General features: G+C 36.6%; 1 protein-coding gene across 3 annotated transcripts in view; it reads right to left on the reverse strand.

Annotated features, from left to right (window-relative positions):
- Positions 1-22,044, reverse strand: part of AK5 (adenylate kinase 5) — a 98,690-nt gene that overhangs the window by 63,342 nt on the left and 13,304 nt on the right. Inside the window, exons 1-6 of one of the 3 annotated variants that reach the window (XM_085231612.1) lie at positions 19,720-19,987; positions 18,006-18,192; positions 16,841-17,008; positions 11,103-11,272; positions 10,867-10,980; positions 659-850 (exon numbers count right to left, since the gene is read on the reverse strand). In XM_085231612.1, coding sequence (XP_085087738.1) covers positions 659-850; positions 10,867-10,980; positions 11,103-11,272; positions 16,841-17,008; positions 18,006-18,192; positions 19,720-19,779 — 891 coding nt within the window. In that variant the 5' untranslated portion in view covers positions 19,780-19,987. Of the gene's footprint in view, positions 1-658; positions 851-10,866; positions 10,981-11,102; positions 11,273-16,840; positions 17,009-18,005; positions 18,193-19,719; positions 19,988-22,044 lie in introns of those variants that run through there. The other 2 variants (XM_085231613.1, XM_010716235.4) reach the window with 2 other exon arrangements.

Consider the following 22,044-nt stretch of genomic DNA (forward strand, 5'->3'; position numbering starts at 1 on the left):
TGTAAATATTACATGCACCTTACAACTCCATGCAACAAATATAAATTAACTTCTGTGACAACCTGTATTAACTTACTCCAGACTAAGATCTGCTTTTCTTTAGAATTTATTTTTTTCTGCTTTCCTCACTTCCCAAGACAATATCCAGAAATTACGTAACTATTTGAAAGACAATGAGACTGCTGCACTGAAATAAAAGAGTATAGAATTCATAGTGGCCTGTGTCAATCTGAAGGTTTCACAACCTTTTATCTCCCCACCTTCAGAAAGTGTAAAATGAATGGCTAAATCTGGTATCACCATCTTGGAAATACACAGTTAGGAAGACAGCATATGTCCTTGCCAATATTATCTCTCATACATACTTATATGTACCTACAAGCACACACCCTTTGATTCTCATGTAGTATTCTTAGCATAGCAGTTGAAAAATGTTATGGATTTATACAGAACAACAATATAAAGAAAACCGTATTATCTTAAAGTACACCTTCACTTCATTGCTACAGTCAGAAGATAAAGGTTTGCTTTCAGTCAACACAGTTATGAATACCAAAAGCATAATTTGAGTCACTTAGCCTATCTTAAAACAAAAAGAAAACCAAAGAAATCAAATGTAACCACAACAGTTTTCAGAGGTATATACTAGAAGACTTACTGTGACAATTAGCCCTTTCTCCTGGAAATATTTAACCAGTGGCACAGCATTTTGCTTGAAATTCATTAGTCTTCTTTGAGTAGCTTTCAGGTTATCATCAGGTCTCCCTTGCTGTTCAGCACGCTTCAGTAACCTTTCTTTGAGCCTTTGATTGGAACATGCCAAGAACACCACCAAATCTGGGGTACAGATCTGTGGAAAAAAAGCAATTCAAGAAGCCTGTGAATAAGTTGACTGCTCTGAAAAACAGGACTCAGCAAATCCATTACTAGATAAGACCCAGCTATGCAACATTTGCATAAAGTGGATCTTAATTAAGTACTTTTATTTTGGGGAAGGATAAGAATTCATAGGCTTGAGGCTTCTTATTTGAAGGCCTGCCTATTTGTCTCATGTGAAATTATAAGGAAAATTTTGAAGGAATTTTTTTACTTTGCTCCAGAAAACTTGTTTAGCCTTACTTGCTGTTTTCATTACCAGAAGGTTCCCTTTGCTAAAATTCAGATCTTTATAAAGAGCAAAATATAAATGCCCTGTATTCTGCAGGGAACTGTATGGTTTCTGTTTCTGGAAGGTTTTCTTTTCAGTAAGGTAGCATTTAAAACCCAGCAGCTACGATGGAGCTGACAGATGCCTAGGACTAGGAGAAAACAAACCTGTTCCAAGATCTGCTGTAAGCTTTTGCATGCACTCTGGTATGGCTCACTTTTTCTTTTTTATTGAATGTTTTATAATTCTACCTGTCCCTTGTTAGAACATGTTTTCAGTTTGGCTGCCCTAGGGGGGTTGTGGAGTCCTCTTCTCTGGAGATACACAAGACATGCCTGGATGCCTACCTGTGCAACCTGGTCTAGGGAGACAGCTTTGGCAGGGGGCTTGGATTAGATGATCTCTAGAGGTCCCTTCCAGCCCCTACAATTCTGTGATTCAGTTCAAGTATTACATAAATGTTTCCTGGACCTGTCAGTATTATAGCATTTATTTTCCTGTAAGATTTTCTCCATTCCTGTAAATTTTGCTGAAGTTGGTGCACTTCTCAAGAGGCTGGGTGGCAGTTAAAAGGATATTAATTTCTCCTATCCTTTTTGGTCAGTGTGGCAAGTTCTGTTTCAGCCTCACTTAATAATTCTGTTTAATGTTCACAGGCAGTCTTCAGAGGTCATTGCAACTTAGTGCACATGGTAGAAGAAACAGAAATCAGTCAGAAATGTGAACTCAAAGAATTTTACAAGTGTTTATTGATCACATTCATGAGATCTGATTGTGTTCTTCTGTTTAATTTATTGTTTTTACAAATAAATATCTGTCCCTTGAAAGACTCACTTAAAAATATTTTTCTCGTTAAGATTGCCTTTTAAAATGTATTATGATTCTCTGCATGATAAAAATAAGCCCTATTCTACTGTGCATATTTTAATCTCATTACAGATTAGAAAGGGTTTATTGGTTCTCACACACAAGCATGAAATTATTTCTGCAATCCATACTTATCTAAAAAAAAGTCTTTTTTATATTAGTAAAACAAATTAGCTTACTATTCTTGAAATGACAATCTAATTACATTAAAAATTATGGTGGATGATCAAGAGCACTAAAAAGACATGCTTCGCATGGTGTCTCCAGTGTATAGAATAAATTTCTTTGTTCTTTTGTTGATTTGAGGTATACAAGTATATCACCAAAACATCTACATGTGTTCTAAAGGAAAAAGAAGGAATTTATCTCTTTATGTTCTTCACACAAGTTGTTACCAATACATTACTGTTGAGGGCCAGAACAAAAACGTGTTTCTGAATATACTTTCTATCTAGATCCCTCTATCCAGAGATCTCCAATTGCCTAAGAATAGCCATATACTAGACTGAATAGTCAAGACTAGCAGGGTTTCTGTCATTTGAGAGAATACAACATGAAGTACATAGCCTTTTCTATTGGCAGTGTAGGCATAAAAAGGCTCCCCTGGAGTAAAAAAAAAAAAAAAAATACAACTTTTCAAAATTGGAGTGAATGTCATTAACTCTTGCTTGCAAAGTAGTTCACTAAAAGAGCAGGATGTGGAGGAGGTAGAAAGCAGAGCCATTTTCCAACCACAAAGGACGTTCTGATAAGCAGCAGTAGCAAGTAGAATAGTGGCCTCTTTAGCATTATTGAAAACTAAATGAGATCTCAAAGAAAATCAATTTATATTTTATTCACATTGTGGATGATTGGAGACATGAGGACAGAAACTAAAACCTTTTTTTGTTTTCATAAAATGCCCTGTTTCCATTTACCTCAACTGCACCCGTTTGCAAAACATGCTTATAAATAAGGTGGAATGTAACAGAGTAGTGTGAATATATGAACATCTGAGCTTACTTCTCTGGTAGTACAGCTAGCTCTCTATAAATATAAGGTTAAAAATACTTTTTTTTTTTCTCTTTTTTTTCTAACAAAGAACTTCTTACAACTCATGTGAAAACAAACCTAATTCAGAATTAATCACTGTTGAGTATTTTGACTAGGCAATAAGGTTTATTCTTAGACTGAACTTACAGAAATGGTCTTCTGTGTATAGATCCAGCAGAGGTAGGAGAACTGCATTCCTTCATGCTGATTTCTCCTAACACACTCATCTTATGTTGAAGGTAGACAGTGTTACTCACATCCAGGGGAACCAAATTAAACTACTTACAAATTTTGGCAGAAGGGAAAATCTTGGTTTATGAGAACAGATAAGTTTCTGATTATTCACAACTTTCTGAATTTTAACTGATACAAAGAACATATGGCAATAACTTAAAATATCACTGGTAGGAAATGTTCAGTCCTCTCATTCTTTTAGAATAGTATTTACTAGTAAGTAAATCATACTCTCTTTGGTTCTAAATCTCCTTCCTTAAAGTGGTACTAAGAGTAAGTTGAGAGTATTCCATTCCAGTCAGTAATTGATGTAAGCAGTATGAGTAGAAAGATGGTCATTTCTCTTGGGATATTTTCTACTTCTCTTGTTAGTGAAAGTAGAGTGGTTGTTTGCTAGAAATTAGATGATTACACTCTCTGTGGTCGTTTCTCATTAGACAAGAGATGAAAACATTTGCTTGTTAATTCCTAGTATGTTCCAGTAGACACTCATGAGAAACTTAACCTACAGCTCATGAAAAGTCATCATTAATTCAGCAGTGTGTTTTATTTCAGTTGGCGAAAGTTCCTAGCAAGTACATTTATGCCAGTTCTAAGGATGCTCTCACTTCTAATTACTGATTTGATTTTATAGTTCCATCTCTGCTGGGTTACCAGACTACGTAGTTTCATCTTGTTTTAGAAAAGCAAAATTATGAATCTTCTTGTCAAAGAATGAATCCTGAGGATAGGATTCTTTCTGGCAAGTGCTTCTGAACCATACTCATGTTGCCTGACAATAAGCTTCCAGTAGATTTCCCAGAGTAGGTGATAAGACTAATTGGTAATTGATTAAGAGAGCCAGGTGCCTTTAGGGAGGACTAGTACAGATTTTTCCCTGTGTTGAAGAGTTAACCAGTTGAAATCCCTAGCTTAAATACAGTACTTCTACAAAGAAGTCTATGCAGACCTTGAGTTCAGAACTGCTCAGCAGGCATCTTAAGCCTTTCTGAACACAGACTGTTAGTTTATTTCCTGAGAGATAAGGATCAGCAATGGATGAGCTTTCCTTTGGAAAGCAGGAAAAGTCTTTGCACAGAAAAAGAGAAAACATGAGGTCTTACCCAGCAGAAACTTGAAACACTGCTTGTCCTTCTCAGGAGAGTGCTTTAGCTACCCAAGGAGAAGACAGACAATGATAAAGCCATTCTACAAGCTTCCTGCTCTTGCTTGACTTTAAAAAAGCAATTTATAACTCACAGGGCCAATGAGAATAATGAGAGAAACATAGTAATGCGACCTTATGTTGTGGTATGTTGCTACTCCTCATACAAATGACTGGTTATATATATATCCATCCTCACAGACTGAATCTGTGAAGCTTCTCAGACTAGGACAGTGGAGTGGAAATGTGGGGGAAGGGAGATAGATGCTGAGGAAGAAATGAAATGAAAAGTATATAAAGACAGTGGCGCAGAGAAATAGCTTTACTGTAACAAGAATACTGTAACTGTATTCTTCACTATTGCAAAGAATAGATTCTTTCCCCTTCTGTGGATCATCAGAAGGATTGCATTCATTTTATTAGTTGTTCTGGAGCTTACATTATTGATGGAACAGTTTTTTCATGGGAAGCTCTTTGTGGACTATGATCTTAGCAGTCAGACTGCCATAGGAGAGTTGGCTGTTAACACCTCTGTCAAGCTTATGAAGGGACTGCAGGCATCACTTCTGCTTGGAGGTTTAAGCATCAGACTGTTTTCTTGGCGCTGTGAGAGGAGGTCAGCTCCTCCTCAAAAGCCTATACTGTCCCTTCTGCATGGCCTGCTTTACTTTATCACAATTAATTTACACAGTATTTTCCATAAGGAGTGTATCTGGGAGATAAAAAGTAAACTTGAATTGCTGCTGAGATGAACTAGTTATTCTTTGTAGATGTTGTACATTTATGAATAGTATACTTAAGGACATTTTAAAGTAATAATTAGATAATTTAAGTAACAGAACTAGTAAATTTTAACATTTTACATCTTCAAATATATCCTTGTCACCCAAGCCATACAAAACAAAAATATTTCTAAGAGTACATTCTTATAGAAATTAATTCTCTTTATCAAGGAGTTAAATGATATTCATTAATGAGTATCCATTAATTCTAATAGTTGTTCCCCATTTCATTTCACAATTATTGAAACAAAGTATTTTAAACAAACTGCATCAGTACTTAATGAAATTGAAAGTGTTAATATCGGTAAGGAAGTTGCTGAAATCAGAAGTTATGCATAAATAATTGAAAAAGGGAGGCGGGAAAAAAAGTCCCAAAGCGGTAAGTGAAATTAACTGGTAAATAATAACATGATAAATTGTTTCTCCTGGGAAGGGTAAGAACGTATTGCCAGATGAGTGAGAGACTGCACACAAAGTCAAACTGCAATTTCTTTTTCACAAGTCATTTAAGTTCAGTACCCCAGTCAGAGCATTTCGTTGCAGTGTTAGTGGAGATGAAGATATTCAGAATGCTTGAGCATGCTGGTACTCTAGGTGACTTGCTGAATTTCAAACTGACGAGTTAATGGTAAGTAAACCATTTTCTCCTTGGCATTTTTGAAAGCGTGCTTTGAATCTAAACACCTTTCTTGTATTCTACACTCAGCAGAGATAAAAGATACCTTAGGAATTTCTGCTTTAGGGTTACTATATGTCTGTGACTGAAAAAGCTAAATAAACGAGTATTGAAGCAGCATACTGCCAATCAGAAGGAATTTTAAAATGACCAGGATCCAGAAATAATCAGATATTTAAAATAAGTATGTAAACTGGAAGTTCTGTTTGCTTTTAATCTATTAAAATTCATCTCTTCATTTTTTTCTCTATAACCACGAGTACTTGAATCTTATTTTGCTTTACAGTGAGAGCTGACATTCTCATAATCACGGGACTGAGGGAAAGTCACAGAATATTCTGAGTAGGAAGAGACCCATAAGTATCATTGAGTCCAACTCCTGCAGTCTTCAAAGGCAGAATAAAAAAGAAAAAATGTAGGCTTTATTTCAACTCCAATAAGAAGTTCCCAGAAAACTGACCGACTTCTCCAGTACTCACAGCTATGAGATCTGACAAGTTGAAATGAGTAACTGACAATTAAGAAATTAAGCTGGTGTAACTAAGTGACCAGAATGGTAGAGGTGCTGCTGGCCTGTAAGCACTGATGAAAATCTGCAAATATCACTGATGACATCTTAAGACTTCTTTCCTGCTCAAAACATATGGATGACAGGAACAGTGATATTACAGTGTTCAAAATAATAACAAAAAAAGTTTGAATTCTAATTTAAAATTCCTCATATCTGTAAAGTGCTTTTCATCCACTTAGTCCATATTGACAACATCGCTTGGAAACAGAGTGATCCTTCTGGCTTTGAGATCTGAGCAGGAAGAGAAATACTGTGATTCTGTGAGTGTTGTGAATGATACACTGACTTATCTTAGGCACTTTAGTCACTGATATGTGACGCGTTTTAATACAGTTCTGCCTAGCAACACTTTGAGTAATTACTGTCCACATCAGAGCCTAGCAACATAGTAAGACAGAAGTCGTAATTTTTTTTTAACGATACCTATCTCTGGGAGTGTTAGCATAAGCTGGTATGCCTTGGCTTGTTTACTAACATTTTTACTAGAGGAGGGTTTAGCTTCTGGATTAGATAATGGGATAAAAATTGCAAGAGCAATTACAAGTGAAGTTCAACGAGAGTTTTTTTTAACATTGTGTATTTCTGTACTATATGTTATATAGGACGGGTATATTAACCAGAGTTCAGACATATATGTATTCATTTAACTTTTTCACAAAATAAAGAGATAAAACTAAAATGATGTCAGGTCTCAATAACAGCTATGTCAGCCATAAAAGCAATAGAATTATTTTAGCATAGATAATTTATTTCAAAGCTATATGCAGATGCAGCACAGTTTGATTCTATTGTGTGCTTGCAAAAGAAACAAGGTACCTTAGCTAATTTTATCCTTTTCCGCTGGCTATTAATATGTTGAACCACTTCCAATATAAATTAGTTTATCTTTGCAATAACTCAGCGCACTTCTTAATAGTGAGAGCAATGTAATAACATATATAAAAATATTTGGTAAGCAGAGTTCAAGGAATTACAGTGCTTTTGGGACCAGTTCAGATTTTATACCTTCCAGTTCGCTAGCATCCATAATATGCAGAGACAGAGAAAGGGGAGATTGTGTAGCTTAGATTAAAATTATATTAAGCATATGGATAACAAAACAATATAGACTTCTTGTGATTAATAATGACCAGATATGCTTGCTTGGTCTGTAATTACTCTTGGTTTTTGCAGCCCTCTTATTCTCCTTACATTTGTTCAGTCTGTGTTTGAACCTTAGCTATTCTCTCAGTATCTTGTATTACTCACCTCTAGTTCCATACAGTTTAATAATTTCTCCTTCACATTCTCCCCCTGCAATTTATTTTTGGTATTATTAAATATATGCTTGGAGTGTTTTTTCTGTTTATGTAAATAAGGGCAAAGGAGAAAGGCTATACAGTGGAAAATACTACTGGTAAAATGAATGCTTCTTTGCTTATTTAAAGCTTTTATGGCTTTACAGATAAATATACATCCCAGTAAACTCAAAGGATGAAGATAAACTAACAGTCACCCTTGTCTGCTTCATAGAACAAATAAAACTGTAAAATCACTGTTCTAAAGGATATGATTTCCTTTTAGAACACTGTAATGAAAACAATTAGCTACAGTGAAGAGATGCATAATAAAGGAAAACAATTATACAGATACTTCAAGTATCTCTTGACAGTTCCCGTAAAAGTAAGCTTTATAATGGCTTGTGTCTTATAAAATGTTCTTTTTTTCAGGTATATAAACATGAAATAGTCCTAAAGTGGCTACTGGAGTGTATTGGATGGTCTTAAAGTGACCATCCGTAAAATAAGTATTAGTCCCTGACTAAGCTGATAGTAACGAGAATAAGAATTGATTTTTATTCAGAACTTTTTATCAATACATTTCAGTATTCTACAGGTGAAGTCTTGGTAATAATAGTGTATATGACTTACTGAATAATGTGGTTTGTCTATTTGCATTTTGTGGGATTTTGCTATTTTCTTCCCAAGGATTTTCCACTGTTTAATAGGTCTTCTAATTAGAAAGAGTCTTATTATTTAATCATAACTTTCTTTCCTGAAATTTCCATTAATTATTTCTCATATTGTCAGTTTTGGATAATGAGAAAAATTCTGCTTCTTCCTCATTATAAATTATAAAAACACACTGTGAGCAAGAAAGCGATAACATTTCTAAGCTGTGGAAAACACCTGCTGCATCTTTAATTGCAGACCTACACAAATCATCACAACAGTTAATCACTGAATCCTCCACAACTCAATTACACTTCTTATTGAGGGATCTCTGAGTTGCTTAAAAATGTTAACAAGTTTAATGTAAATGATTTGGCATGCCATGGATTCCTGTCAGCCCCATTATGTGAGGAAAGACAAGTACCATGTCTGCTGATAGTTCTCTTCCCTTATCACAAGATCATCTGTATGTGAGCAAGATTATGGCTTACTAAACAGAGGATTTTAAAAAACAGCAAACATTTTATTTGTGTAAAATATGAAGTCAATATGAAACACTGAACATATTCCACTGGATTAAAAAAGTGTATGTTGAAATACGTATGTCCTTTTTCTGTATTTACTTCTGTGGCCTTAGATATATTCATATACAAGGTCAGTTGCAAGGATAGATTAAATCAGAAGATAGTCTGAACAGAACAAGTTTTCTTTCCTTCCCCATATTGATTTCAGAGCAGGTAAGATTGAAAGGTGACCCTTTATGAAGTGCCATGGGGTTTTTTTTAGAGAGACTTGGTCATCTATCTTTCAGGCAGAATCAGGCCTTGAGGAGGATGATTTAGCAAATCCCATTAGACTAAAAATGAACAAACTATCTGAGAATATAATCAAGTCTAAAATGATTACATACATTCTCTCTTGTCTCTAGAAAAATAAGACCAATCTACAGCATCCTTGAAGAAATGGAACATAATAAAAAAGAGCAAAAGTCAGGCTTTTTATCTCTCTTTCAGTATTTTATCAAGTTGTCTTATAAAATCAACAAGGACTAACCAAATCTGTAGAGAGGAATCTTAGAAAATAAATTAGGAAATACTGGAAAAGCATATTTGAATGATTCAGTGAGAGAGTCTAAGCATACATTAAATACTTTTAATCTTTCTCCCCTTCCATGGTGTGGTTTGCCAGAGCTTTTTCTAATACATCCTGGATTCCATTTGTTAGTTGGTTTTCTAATGGATCCGATGATGGGTGCTCAAGTGATGTTTAACTGGTTTTCCTTTGCAAAGGGAGAATTTAATAAGCTGAAGAACTTAATAATTTAGATCCTGTCAGTTCTTCCACTTTTATTCCTCCCCCCTGTTCTTTCATCACCCATAACATCAGCACAAAATTAGAGTACCAAGAAATACACTTAAGTCATGCTATCACAAAATACACTGGAGATAAAAATGAGACAAGGAAATGCCTAAATTTATGCTCTATGTTTCATTTATAAAATAATCAATCATCTCTTTCATTAATTATAAGGAGATACAGCTGGCAGTTGGCTCTTTTCTATAATAACTATTTTATGAATTTCCTTTAATTTCCTCAAACCAGTCTTCTAAATTTTGCCCAGAATACTACCTTATAAAAGCACATTAATGAAATGCCTCGTTAACTGCTTCCTTTTGTTACTTCTGTCTTGGCAATGCCACTTAGAATTCAAAGTACAGAACTGGTTGTATGCTAGCAATTGTGAAGTACTTTGAAATGCTCTGCTTGAAAGGCGCTCTGAAAATGCAGCACTGAAACTGCAACCATTACTTGTGACCATAACTGTTATGTTAACAGCACTTGGTAAGAAAATGACATAGCCTGTTTTTTCTCCACTGAATTTAAGTATTTTTAGATGAGTTTAAAATATACATATAAAAATAACATCTGAATAGAATTCACAAATACACTTTCAGCTGACTAAATCCTAGGAGTGTAACTTATAATAACAAAAGTGACTTAAAAAAAAACCCACGTCATTTCTGGTTCAGAAAACCTGCAAAACAGGCAATTTTATTCCAGTCTTTTCAATGCACAGTAGTAATATGAGATTAAATGCATTGCAAATATATGCATTGATTTAAGTATGTTTGTCTTAACGTAGATTAAATTGAACATTTAGATATGGAAATACACGCTTTCTAAATCACTAATGTATAAAAAAATTAATTGTTAGATTTTATGTAATTTTCTACATCATGAGAGGATTTTAATTACTGAGGCAGGGGACTTGGATTATTGGTTACGTTATTACACTTTCTTTTTACAAATACTTTGTCTTTACACTCTATAGCATAAATCAAAAGAATGACCTTTTAGTCTGTAATTACATAGTTGCAAAGATTTAAAGAGCAATGCTCAATTAGAAATAACTAGTCTTTCCTGGAATTTCAAGGAGCCTGTTAAAGAAACACCAATAAAATAAACAAAAACAATCTCTTACTTGGTCCTCAAAGGAGATTGCCTGGGCAACGTCTCTGGGAAATCCATCGATCACTATACCCTCTTCATCAGGGATCTGCATTAATCTCTGTTTGATCTCAGTTATGGTTGTTTCCTTTCACACAGAAAAGAAGTTTATTCAGTATTGTGAAGTAGGTTTCCTTGATGGCGCACATTAAGACAGTACGTACAAATCCTTAGAAAGTAGACATTAACAAAGGCTTAACTCTGCTGTACCTGGGGGGCTAGTTCTCCAGTAGTAATTATTTTCGCAATTAGACTCCATTTTCTGTTGCTGCTTGTGCTGTGGATCTTCTTCCTTAACAATTCACCAACTGATATGTAGTTAAATCCATAGCGTTCCGCTATTTTCAAACTCTGTGTTCCTTTACCACTTCCTGGGCCACCTATCGTTAAGAATAAGCAAAACATTAAATTAAACTGTCATCCAAAGTACTCACTCATATGAGAAATCTCTGCTGTAAGCACCAATCCTTCAGTACCAGAACACACCTTGCAGTTGCATGATTTGTTACCAGACATTAGAAAGGGCTCTCACCTACCCCGTTATAAAGGTAACTGTTTTTAAAACTACAAAGGAATACAAGTTACTTATGAAGAAAAAATAAATATCCTCTTCTGGGCTTGACCTCATTCTAAAGCTGTTCCTGAAAAGGAATTTTTCCTGATTTGTGGAAAGGAGAGACAAATGAATCAGTCTCCTCTGAATTCTTTGAATCCAAAGGTAGATTCAGATAGCCTTGTTTACTCATGGCAGAATCATACCTGTTTAAACAAAGCAGTGAAATCAATGGACTACTCAAGAAATGGAACTAATAAAATCTGCTCCTAAATGTGAGTTTCTGAGGTTTTGTAATTTTAAAATACAGAAAAAATATTAAATAATCAGCTGAGATATTTCCACAGTAATTTGGTAGATGGCTTCTTATTGAACCATGCATACCTCTAGTATTGATGCTTGAAGCATCTGGTAAAGAAGCAATTTGTTGGGTTCAGTTTGCTGGACAAGTTGAAGAATAAAGAGACCCTTCATTGGAACACAGACAGAACAGATATCAAAATCACAGCCACATTAGACAATAGGGAATGCTGAGGCGAGGTTCACTTGGACAGAGAAGCAAGAATACATGTATAAAAAAGTCAGAACAGATCTAAATTAATAGAACATGATAAGATGTGGAAAACATTGAAACTGGAACCTGGTGTGTAAGAATAGGGAATGGTTTTGATAGAAATAAATATTACTTACAGAAAGATGCATATTACTAAATCGCATACAAAATCAAAACCAAAACAAATGTTTTGATATTAACTCCCAACACTAGCTATTTTGGGAGCATTTTTTGCATGAGAGCATTGAGTTTTAGTTCAACAGACAAGGAATTAGCTTTATTAAAAATATACTACACATTTTCTCTGAACATTGAAAAAATCCAGCAATGTGATAAAAGTAAATATGGATGCAATGAGCTGCCTTCTAGTAATAATAGAACTCTTTCTTATCATTGTCTGCATAATTCCCATAAATAGGTTTTAGACATTTATATGATTAATACAGATCTGGCTGTAGAATAAGATTTCCAGGATTTCTTTCTACACAGTTATGACACTCTGTATACACAGGCTCAAACCTGTACCATAGCATTACATGGCAGAGGGCTTTCAGTGCCACCACCAGCCATGAGCAAGGTTTCTGCACTCTCTCTGTGCTGGTAACTCTGCCTTGCTGTTGAAACACAGATCAGGTACTTCTCTCGCCTAACAAGGCACAAGCTTTCTCTCTTCTTTTTGTAAATTAAATTAGGCTTTACAGCTATTCTTGAATGTCAAGTGTTCTAGGTGATCTATTTTTTTTTTTTTTTCAGCTATCCTCTTTGTTAGAATAAAGAACTTTTCCCTTTTGAGATACACAATCATTTGTTATACCAGGAATCAGGTACAACAATCCACCCAAGTGGCTACAAAGCAGCTCTGCTTTGGCTCTCTTCAGTTCCTTCTGATGGCACACTCAGCCTTCCCCATGACAGCTACATTTCACCAAACCTTATGCTCTGTTTTGCTCCTGTATCAAAACCATACCTGATACAGATGTTCTAACAAGATAATACTATGTTGTTTATAATTTATTACAGGCTCTTGGTAATCTGGAACGATAGTGAGTTTGCAGTAGTGGATTCCCAGCTTTTCTTTAAGTAGATGAAAAGCACAGCACAGAGAAGTGCTTCCAATTGCCAGCTGATTGCTGCTGGTTTGCATGGAGTAGACATTGCCAGGTGAATAAGTACATCTATTCTTAACTACAAGAATGTCTACTCACTCTGTGTAAAGATTTCTGTAAGCTATATATATAAAGCCACATACTGCAATCTAATGTGCATAACATAAATAATGTATACAATATTTTCTATATATTTTATGTGTTTGTTCAAGTGTACCACTTATTTGTATTAATTTGTGGCTTTTTTTTTTTTTTTTGCAATAATACTAGCTACCAGATATAAGCAGCAGTAGGCTGTGACTGCCTTAAAACGAAGAGTTTGTAAAACAAACTAGATCCAATGCTGTGCATTATCCTTGCAGATATAAAACTTTCTTTCAAAGATGGAAATTCAGTTTATTTCCCTGAGGATGCTAGACCAGTTTGAAACAAACCATCTTGCACCTCAGAAAAAGAAAGATTCAAAACATAAGTAGCTTATATGTAGAAAATTAGAAACAGTAGAAAATTTGAGAACAAGGAAAATAATTACAGTAGAGTTGTATACCAGAAAAAGAGAAATTGTTTCTTGAAAAAGCATCAGTCTCTGTAAAAGCCTAAAAGAGCTGGAAAAAAATTAGTAGAACTTTTTGAAACCCAGTAGATCTCGTGTTTCTGTAAGGGAGAGACTTCCTTTGTCATTAAAGAGAAGCAGAAAAAAGGTGTAGACTGACACTTCTTTCAATTCAAATTTGCAAGCATAAAAAAAAGATTTGCTTTAGTGTTCATAAACCTCTCACAGATCACATTTTTTACAATCCAAAAGAATATTCCTTCAGAGCAAACTGGGGTTTTCCATTTACAACCTAATGGGAAACAGGTTATAAAAGAAAAGTGATCGGACAAAATTAATTCTCACAGTAAATCATTATAATTTCCATTTTTTCACTCAAATAAATCATACTGGCAAACTGTACATTAGAAAAGAAAATCAAATCACTTTTCTTTTTCATTATTTCCAGTTATTCTGAGATAATACATTATTAAGGAAAAGCGTGATTACTTCTTAGATGTCTAGACCAGGGAACACTTACTGCATCTAAGATTATGTTTGCTAACTGGTTTTAAGTGATGCTTGTTAATGCCTAAACAGTTTTACTAAGGTGGTTGTTTTAATATGGTAGAAGTTCAAACTTTTGACCTTGCTTACACTGTTGTAAATTCAAATTAAACTCATCTACTTAGGATTTCTGCAAGATTTGTGATTTTAAAATTAAGCTGTGGACTGAACAAATGAAAGGGTCAGCCAACTATTGACAGCTCTAACTTTGATCCACCCTTTTCCTATGAAATGAAAACTCCATTTAATATTAATTAATGTTTTTCACTAAGTGCATTTTAAAAACAACGGTTTAAAAGATAGTGCACAATGTAGCTAATAACATCAGAGAAATCTCTGAACATCAGGTGTTCAGACTTTATCAATAGTAAAAACTTATTCCTCAAAATACATTAGGAAGCACATCTTTAAAACACAATCTTGTTTCCTTGTGCTATTATGTTTTAGAAACTTAGAAACCATTAATTTAGATGCATACCATCCTGGCTGATTCTACCTGATTTTTCACATACTTGATTTGCAGCTTTACATTTTCATCAGCAGACTTTTCTGCAAATATAAAAAAAGAACCAAAATCCCACTCATATGGGCTACTTGATGCATTACATACATGATAAATTTCATGTAGTGAAGACACTGTAAAAACCTTAATGGAAGCATTAAGAAGATCTTGTGTTAATGCATTATTAAAGTTCACTAATATGTAAAGCAGAAGATAGTTCCTTAAGTTTTGTTTGTTTCAATCCCCAACAATGAATGGAACAAGTGTCATAGTAGCTAGGCAGTAAGGTAAATTAAATCTAGTTAGTCATAGATTGCTTAACTGGAACTTTAGCGGGCATTTTATGCAAACTGAACAGTATGCAAGAGTTTTTTTTGTGTAGAACTTTTGTCTCTTGAAATACATAGTGGCCTTTTTTTTTCATTTTCTTTCTTTTATACTTCCCATTTATGTTTTTATGTGCTTTCTCAATAGAAAGTTGAATTTGGGAGAAATTTTCTTGATATTGTATAAAATTGGACAGTAGCTGTTAAGATTTATATATTATTGTGTTGCTGTCAGATCACACTATAAATAGGCAGATTCAGAGAAACTCAATTGGAAAATAAACCTGAAATAGCCTTTGTGGGATGTTTACAATGTTCTCTTTATAAAAGGGGGAAAACAAAAGCTCTGCAAAATCCATGCTCTGCTTACTATATGCGGGTGTTCAAGGATTTCACTTTAAATACTCCTGCACTCAGTTCCAGAGGTGAAAGCCAATCTCTCTTGTCTAGATCGAATCTTCATTCATTGCTCTACTGTAATAGAGCGATGCAAATTTCAGTGCATAAGAGAATTTTGTGGTCATTGAAAAAGAGACAGCTTTTCTCTGTATTAAAAGGAAGGCTAGCTAATTAATTAAGATGAATGAAGGGCATGTGGTCTTTCTCCATCTAACGTAAACTTGATAGTTCAGTGGTGCATGGAGAGATTTGCCTATTGTGATTTGTCACTCAGAAACAAAATATGAATGCAGTATAAATGGCTAAGCCATTCTTTTGGCATACCACAAATATTTAGAAAAATGCCTGTTTTTCTGTTTGTAATATATTTGACTGTCACATTTCTGAGGACTGCTGGATGCAGACCCTGGAGCACATTCTGTACCTAGAGATCCCACTTTATAATGCAGGGAAGACACTTCTCTTTTGTTTCTTGCTGTTTTCTATTACAGAGAAAATCTCTCTTTTTAGTATAAATAAGGATTTATAGACAAAAATGTGATCCTCTATCTCCTGATACCTGTGCTTGTACCTATTTAAACAGTGCAGAAAGACAACCACCCCAGATAACAAAGAAATTAATTCAAACAACTAAAATTCAGCAAAAAAAGAAAATGTTGATTTAGCCTTAAACTGCAGTTATCTTTTAATAAACAGGCATGATTGTTTGAGGCTGGAAAATAGGAGTTGCTTAGAAAGGGCACTAAACAGCATACAAGAGAGAACCTGGAGAGAGAGCACAATTAACTCTTTCAGGGCTCTCTTTCTCTGAAGTTGGCACAAGATTCACTTGCTGATAGACCTAGAGATTACTTTATGAATGCTATGCACTGGAGATAGTATACACTCAGCCCAGATGGGCCTGATGATCAGTTTTTAAGGTTCTAAATATAGAAGACAACATTCCTATCACCTATTTGAACTGACTTATCCGTTATTTTAAATAGTCCCTTTTTTTTGTGAGCAGCTTTGGGTACATCTACATTGGGTGTTTCGGTTCAGATCCAAAGGAAGACCACTTTGATTCACATGGGGACCTGTCATGGAATGATTCATTTTAGGTTAGACTGTACCAGCAGATACGCTCCAAAAGTAAACCATAGAAACTCCAGCCACTAATTGACACTGAAGCTACAGAATAGGACCAGAAATGCTCATGGTAACTCCATTACAATGCTAGCAGTTGGATGTTATGTCCTCAGCGCCAACAATTTCTCTTTCTGATTCACTCTAATCGGGCTGCACCACTTGCTAGAGCAGACAGAATACCTGCATTTAAATACACACAGGCACCTGCTACTTGTTTGCAGAACAAGTAAAAAGTCAACGCAGGGAAGACAAAATGTTGTCAAAATGAGTCGGTGTTCATACCTATGACAAGGATAATTTTTGGTCGAGGTCTTGCAGGATCAAACACATCATATTCCTCAATTAGCTCAGCAGTTTCAGAAAGATCGGTGTCACTTTCTATAGAAAACTGTTGGATTGGAGGGAGTCGGTCATACCGTCGGTAAGGGAAGTTAGAATTATCAGGCATCACTGTAAAATAGTAAGATAAACTGGGAATCGTGCAAATATACAGAAAACTGAAAACCTATTCTGTACACAGATTTAAATATAATAAATAAGCATAAGGCATAAAGACTAGCCTTCACTGTAGTAAAAAATATAGTATCTTTTAATTTTACAATGTGCTTGCTGTTACTATATTCCTTGCCTCTGGTTATCTGATTTATTACATTGGAACCACTAAGAGTCCGTTCTCTTTGGTGTTTTTCCTTAAATTTACAAATACTTCAGCTTTTCTGTGAAAATTTGCTCATAGCACCCAGAGTTTGGCAGTGGCCTCTGAGAAGAGGAAGCTTGTGTTGTGCAGACAGCCTGTACTGCTAAGCAGAACTCCTCTGGTGATACATGTTGTACACAGAGATAGAATAGTATTCTTGCTAATTAGTTTAATGAACTGCTAGATGGCAAGGAAGAATAACTATGGCAACTGGAAGACAAGCTAACTACTCCTTGTTAACATTACAAATAAAATAATTAAAGGTATTGATAATGACATTTGCTTGGCTTTATGAGAAGCATCTTTTTCTAAGAATTTGTAGTTTGCATCATATTTAGTACGTTCTGCATATAGCTTCAATATAAATTAGGAAAAAAAAAAAAGTTGGTACATATGTTACCCATAAGGACCAACCAAAAACAAAACCCAGATGCATTAAGAGAGCTCTGATCTTGTCTTTGCAAATATTTTAAGGAGGGTATGAGAAACCTCTCCACTATGTGTTAACCACTTACACAGCAAACATGCATTATCAGGCTGCAAAATGATTACAACTTCCTCTCTCACATAACATTTGTTGTAGGAGGAGAAACGTGAAAACCCAAGTGAACAGAAAACTTAATCCTTTGCCTAAGGAAGATCAGAATGAGGCTCGGTCTGCTATAGATGTGAGTATAAAATAATTCAATAGTGGATGTAAAACCATTCATAATACAGAAATTATAAATATTTTCATACTTAATACATTACCATTTCTGAAAAAAGATCTCCTCGATTGTCCTCCATTGAGTGGAGGCAGAGTCTTCTTTTCTGGGCTGACAAAAGTGTCCCATTTCACTTTTTCTGATCCTCCAAGCTCTTTTACCTTCTGCAAGCAGCTTTCCAAATATTCAATAGGGTCATCAGGTTTGTAACACATTAATCCATTCAACAGACTCTGCAATGTCAGATCAGAAATACGTACAATAATGATAGATGATAGGAAGAAAGAAGCACTTATGCTTTGAATTTGACCTTGCTCCGAGAAATCCTGTATTTCTTATATATTTAGACTTCCCATTCAATCCAATGCATGAGACTGAGGCCTGCATAAATTACATGATTTGAGCTTGTTGGTGTCACAAAAAATGATTCAGAACAGGCCCTTATGGCTATGTCTTTATACTTGTCTGTTTGCATCAAAATGGAAATGGAAAACAGTTTTAAAAATAATGTCCTCAAATTTTCTTAGACCTGCCACTGGCAAATATATGTACAGCAATGCATGAGCCAAAAAAAACCACTTATGTACACTGTGTATTCTGTTAAATCACTAAAATGTATATTTTCGTTAAAGGTGAGTTCAGCCACAGGTATAATACGTATATTCCTGAGTCAACAGTTTAACAAATAGTTTAAAAAGATTTTTTTAAATCATGAGAATTGCCCACCTATAATCTTGGTAAGTATTGGAGAAAAAACCCAAACCCAAAGATCACAAGTGGTTCCAGATGTAACAGAGTGGAAATTCCCCACCATCAGAAAATCCCTGTCTGTGCCATACACTCGTACCAACAAGCATTGTGGAGTGTGTGGAAGAAGGAATGCTAGGCCCTCCTCTGACGCATGGGAATTGATTTTCCTTGACAAAGTGATACATAGGTCACCATCTCACCTCTCCACAAGACAACTGCATCCAACCTGCTCCAAACAATAAATGTTACAGGGTGGTTTCTCTTCCTTTGTGTTTTTCCCAATCTGTGTGCACATGCTTTGAGAGTCATAGTTGATGCTAGTCATAAAGAGCTCTGATTCAGGATCTGCTAGTTATTATCTACAGTTCATACAATGAGTGCTACTTATGTAGGTTTGTGGTTATAAAACAGAGTACAATGTATATGCATCTAGGCATTATTTGACTTACCTGACCACAGCAACTAGCCATGTATTTTTGCAGATGTGCACCATACTGTAAATTGCTAGCACCAGCCTTACGCCTGTATAGAAAAACAGTTTGATCTGCATCGCTTGCTAAAGCATTCACATTTTCAGTGTGTCTGCAAAATGTAACCATGCTCTGCACCCTGTCATTTCCAAACATACAGAGAACAATGTCTTGCTTCGGAACAGACTATGGAAAAGGCATATGTGTGCGTTTTATATAGAAGGCGGGATGCCTGCTTCTGAAAAAATACAGAGAGATGCATATATAAATCCAGACTGCATAGGGAAGAAGTAATCACCGACCATTAGCAGCAGGTAACTTGCAAGAAGCCAGAGTTTGCTCCCTCCCGAGGGGCTAAACGAGGGCAGCCGCTGCCCCCCACCCCGGGCCGGGGGCGCTGCGAGGCTGCCGCCTTCATACCTACCGCCCGGCAGCACTCGCGCCCCGGGGTGGGGGTCCAGCCCGCAGCGGTGCGGCTCCGTCCTTCCAGCCACCTTCAGCCCCCCGCCCCCAGTGAACACCCAGCCCCGCTATTCCTACCTCGAAAAGCTGCGGGATCTCCCTGCGGGCAAGATACTCCTTCGCCTCACCGGCGCTCATACCGGCGGCTGGGGAGCGGGGGCACGGCGGTGCAATGCGGGAGCCTCTCGGTGAGGCTTCGGCGGGCGGGCGAGCCGGGGCGGGAGGAGGAGGGAAGGCAGGCTGCCCGCCTCTCCGTCCCCGCTGCACGGGGGGAGTGGGAGAGCGGTTCTGTCCCCCCCTTTTCCCCCAAAGGCGGGAGGAAGGCGGGCGCAGGCTGCCGGGGAAAGTTTCAGGGGATGCCTGCGGAGAGGCGGAGGTGGGAAGGGGCTGAGCACTGCTGGCGCTCGGACTGCTAAAAGCCCGTGGGCTGTGATCATTCATAAGCATTGTGATCATTAGATCACAGGGACGGTTCTGACAAGATCTCTGGTCCATCCTTCAGCTCAGAGCAGGGTTAGCTCTGAGCTCCAAGCAGGTCGGTTAGGGCTTTAAGTGGTGGTCTCACCCTGCAAACCTCCAGGTGCTGCACAGCCTCTCTGGGCAGCCTGTACTCCGCTGGTGTTGTGGTTTCCTTCCATTCCATTACAGCCTGCCTTGCCTCAGCTTGCCTCATGTTTATCACCATTGCACGCACCATTGTGAAGTGTTTGGCCTCACCTGCACGGCAGTCTTAAAAGCAGTGGAGAGCTGCTATACACCGTAAGCTGTCCCCAGGCTAATCCAGCCTAATTCCCTCAGGTTTTATAAGAGCAAGTACTATCATAGAATCATTAAGGTTGGAAAAGACACCTAAAATCATATAATCCGACCATCAACCCAACTCTACCATGCCCACTAACCACATCCCTCAGTGCCACATTTCCATGGTTCTTGAACACCTCCAGGGGTGGTGACTCCACTTTCTCCCTGGGCAGCCTGTTCCACAGCTCTTTCCGAGAAGAACATATTCTAATATCCAACCTGAACCTCCCTGGGGCAACTGAAAGCCATTGCCTGTCCTATTCCTGGCCAGCTTTGTGGATGTCCACTGAGCTCACTCATTTACCAACATCTTTTGTCTACAGGGAAGCCAATCTGCAGTAGCAGATTCTAGACGTGCTCTGATTAATACTGTTGAGGGAGTATCTTCTGTGGCATACTGGAAGTTAGAGTAGGTTATTTCAATTGCTTAATTGCCAATAGCAAGTTTGATGTTCTAATTGGATCTATTTTTTTTATGATGTTGATTTTTTCTAATATAAACAACATCCATGTAGTTTCAGTGATGCACACACCCTAACAGGACTAGATAGCTAACTTCAAGCTGAGCATTTTCTTTCTGTAGCTCTGTACTGTTCCTACAGTGGATAGGTCTTCCCAGGAGTCTTTCAAGAAGGTTCTCCTCTTGCACATGGACTTATTTGTGTATTAATACCAATTTGCCATGTTGCTGCCTCTATAGCAGCCATATCCCTTGTCTTGTAGTTAAATTGCACACTTCTTCCTTTGCCCTACCTCCAGCCTTTTCTATAGACACTTTCCTTTCTCCTGTAGAGGCTTCCAGTCTGCCACTGGCAGATCCATTATCTTCTTCAAACAAGACTGGAAGGTTTTCCAAGTGTTCAACCATCCAGTTACTCCAGGTGGCTTCCACTTGAAGGGGATCCACCAGTATCCCTTTGCATTACTCCATCAGTGATGGCCTGTGCTTCCCATTAGCTGAAGTATCTCTGGAAAGAAGCTTGGATAAGACAATGACAAATCCTTCCCAGCTCTGTTTTCTATGAACCCAATGGCACCCTCTTGAGAAATTTGCAGTGATGTCATGGAATTGGAACGTCTCGTACATTGAGTACATGGCTTCAATCCTTCTTACTATAGGTAAGATTTGAATACCTCCAAATGTAAATTCATTGAAAAGTGAAATATATTATTTTTTCTTTAGTGAGTAAAAAGTAGCCTCCAATGTCCTAATTAAAAGATACAAGATTGTGTTTAGAAGACCTTAAATGTAGCTTGACAAGAAGAAGAATGAATTAAATTAAATAGATGTTTTCTTCAAATAAATTCTGATCTAAGAGTGGGCTAATTGAAGATGCCATCTTATTTAGGAAAACAGAGTTGTAGTTTTGGCATTTTGTGGTTTTAAAATTTATTTTTAGTTTATGCCAAAAAGTCTAGCTATACTATTATTGTGCCAGACAAATTCCATTTATAAGATTTCAGCATATCTGTATTTATATGTTCAGCTTTTATGGTATATAGCTATCCCATCTGATGTCCTGGAATAACTTTTCCTTTCACGTGCTTTCCATATTGTTTCATTTACCATGACATCTTTCTCAGGAATGGGATTTTTGTGTG

Source organism: Meleagris gallopavo, chromosome 10, assembly GCF_905368555.1.
Source record: "Meleagris gallopavo chromosome 10, MGAL_WU_HG_1.1, whole genome shotgun sequence".
NCBI classification, from domain to species: domain Eukaryota; kingdom Metazoa; phylum Chordata; class Aves; order Galliformes; family Phasianidae; genus Meleagris; species Meleagris gallopavo.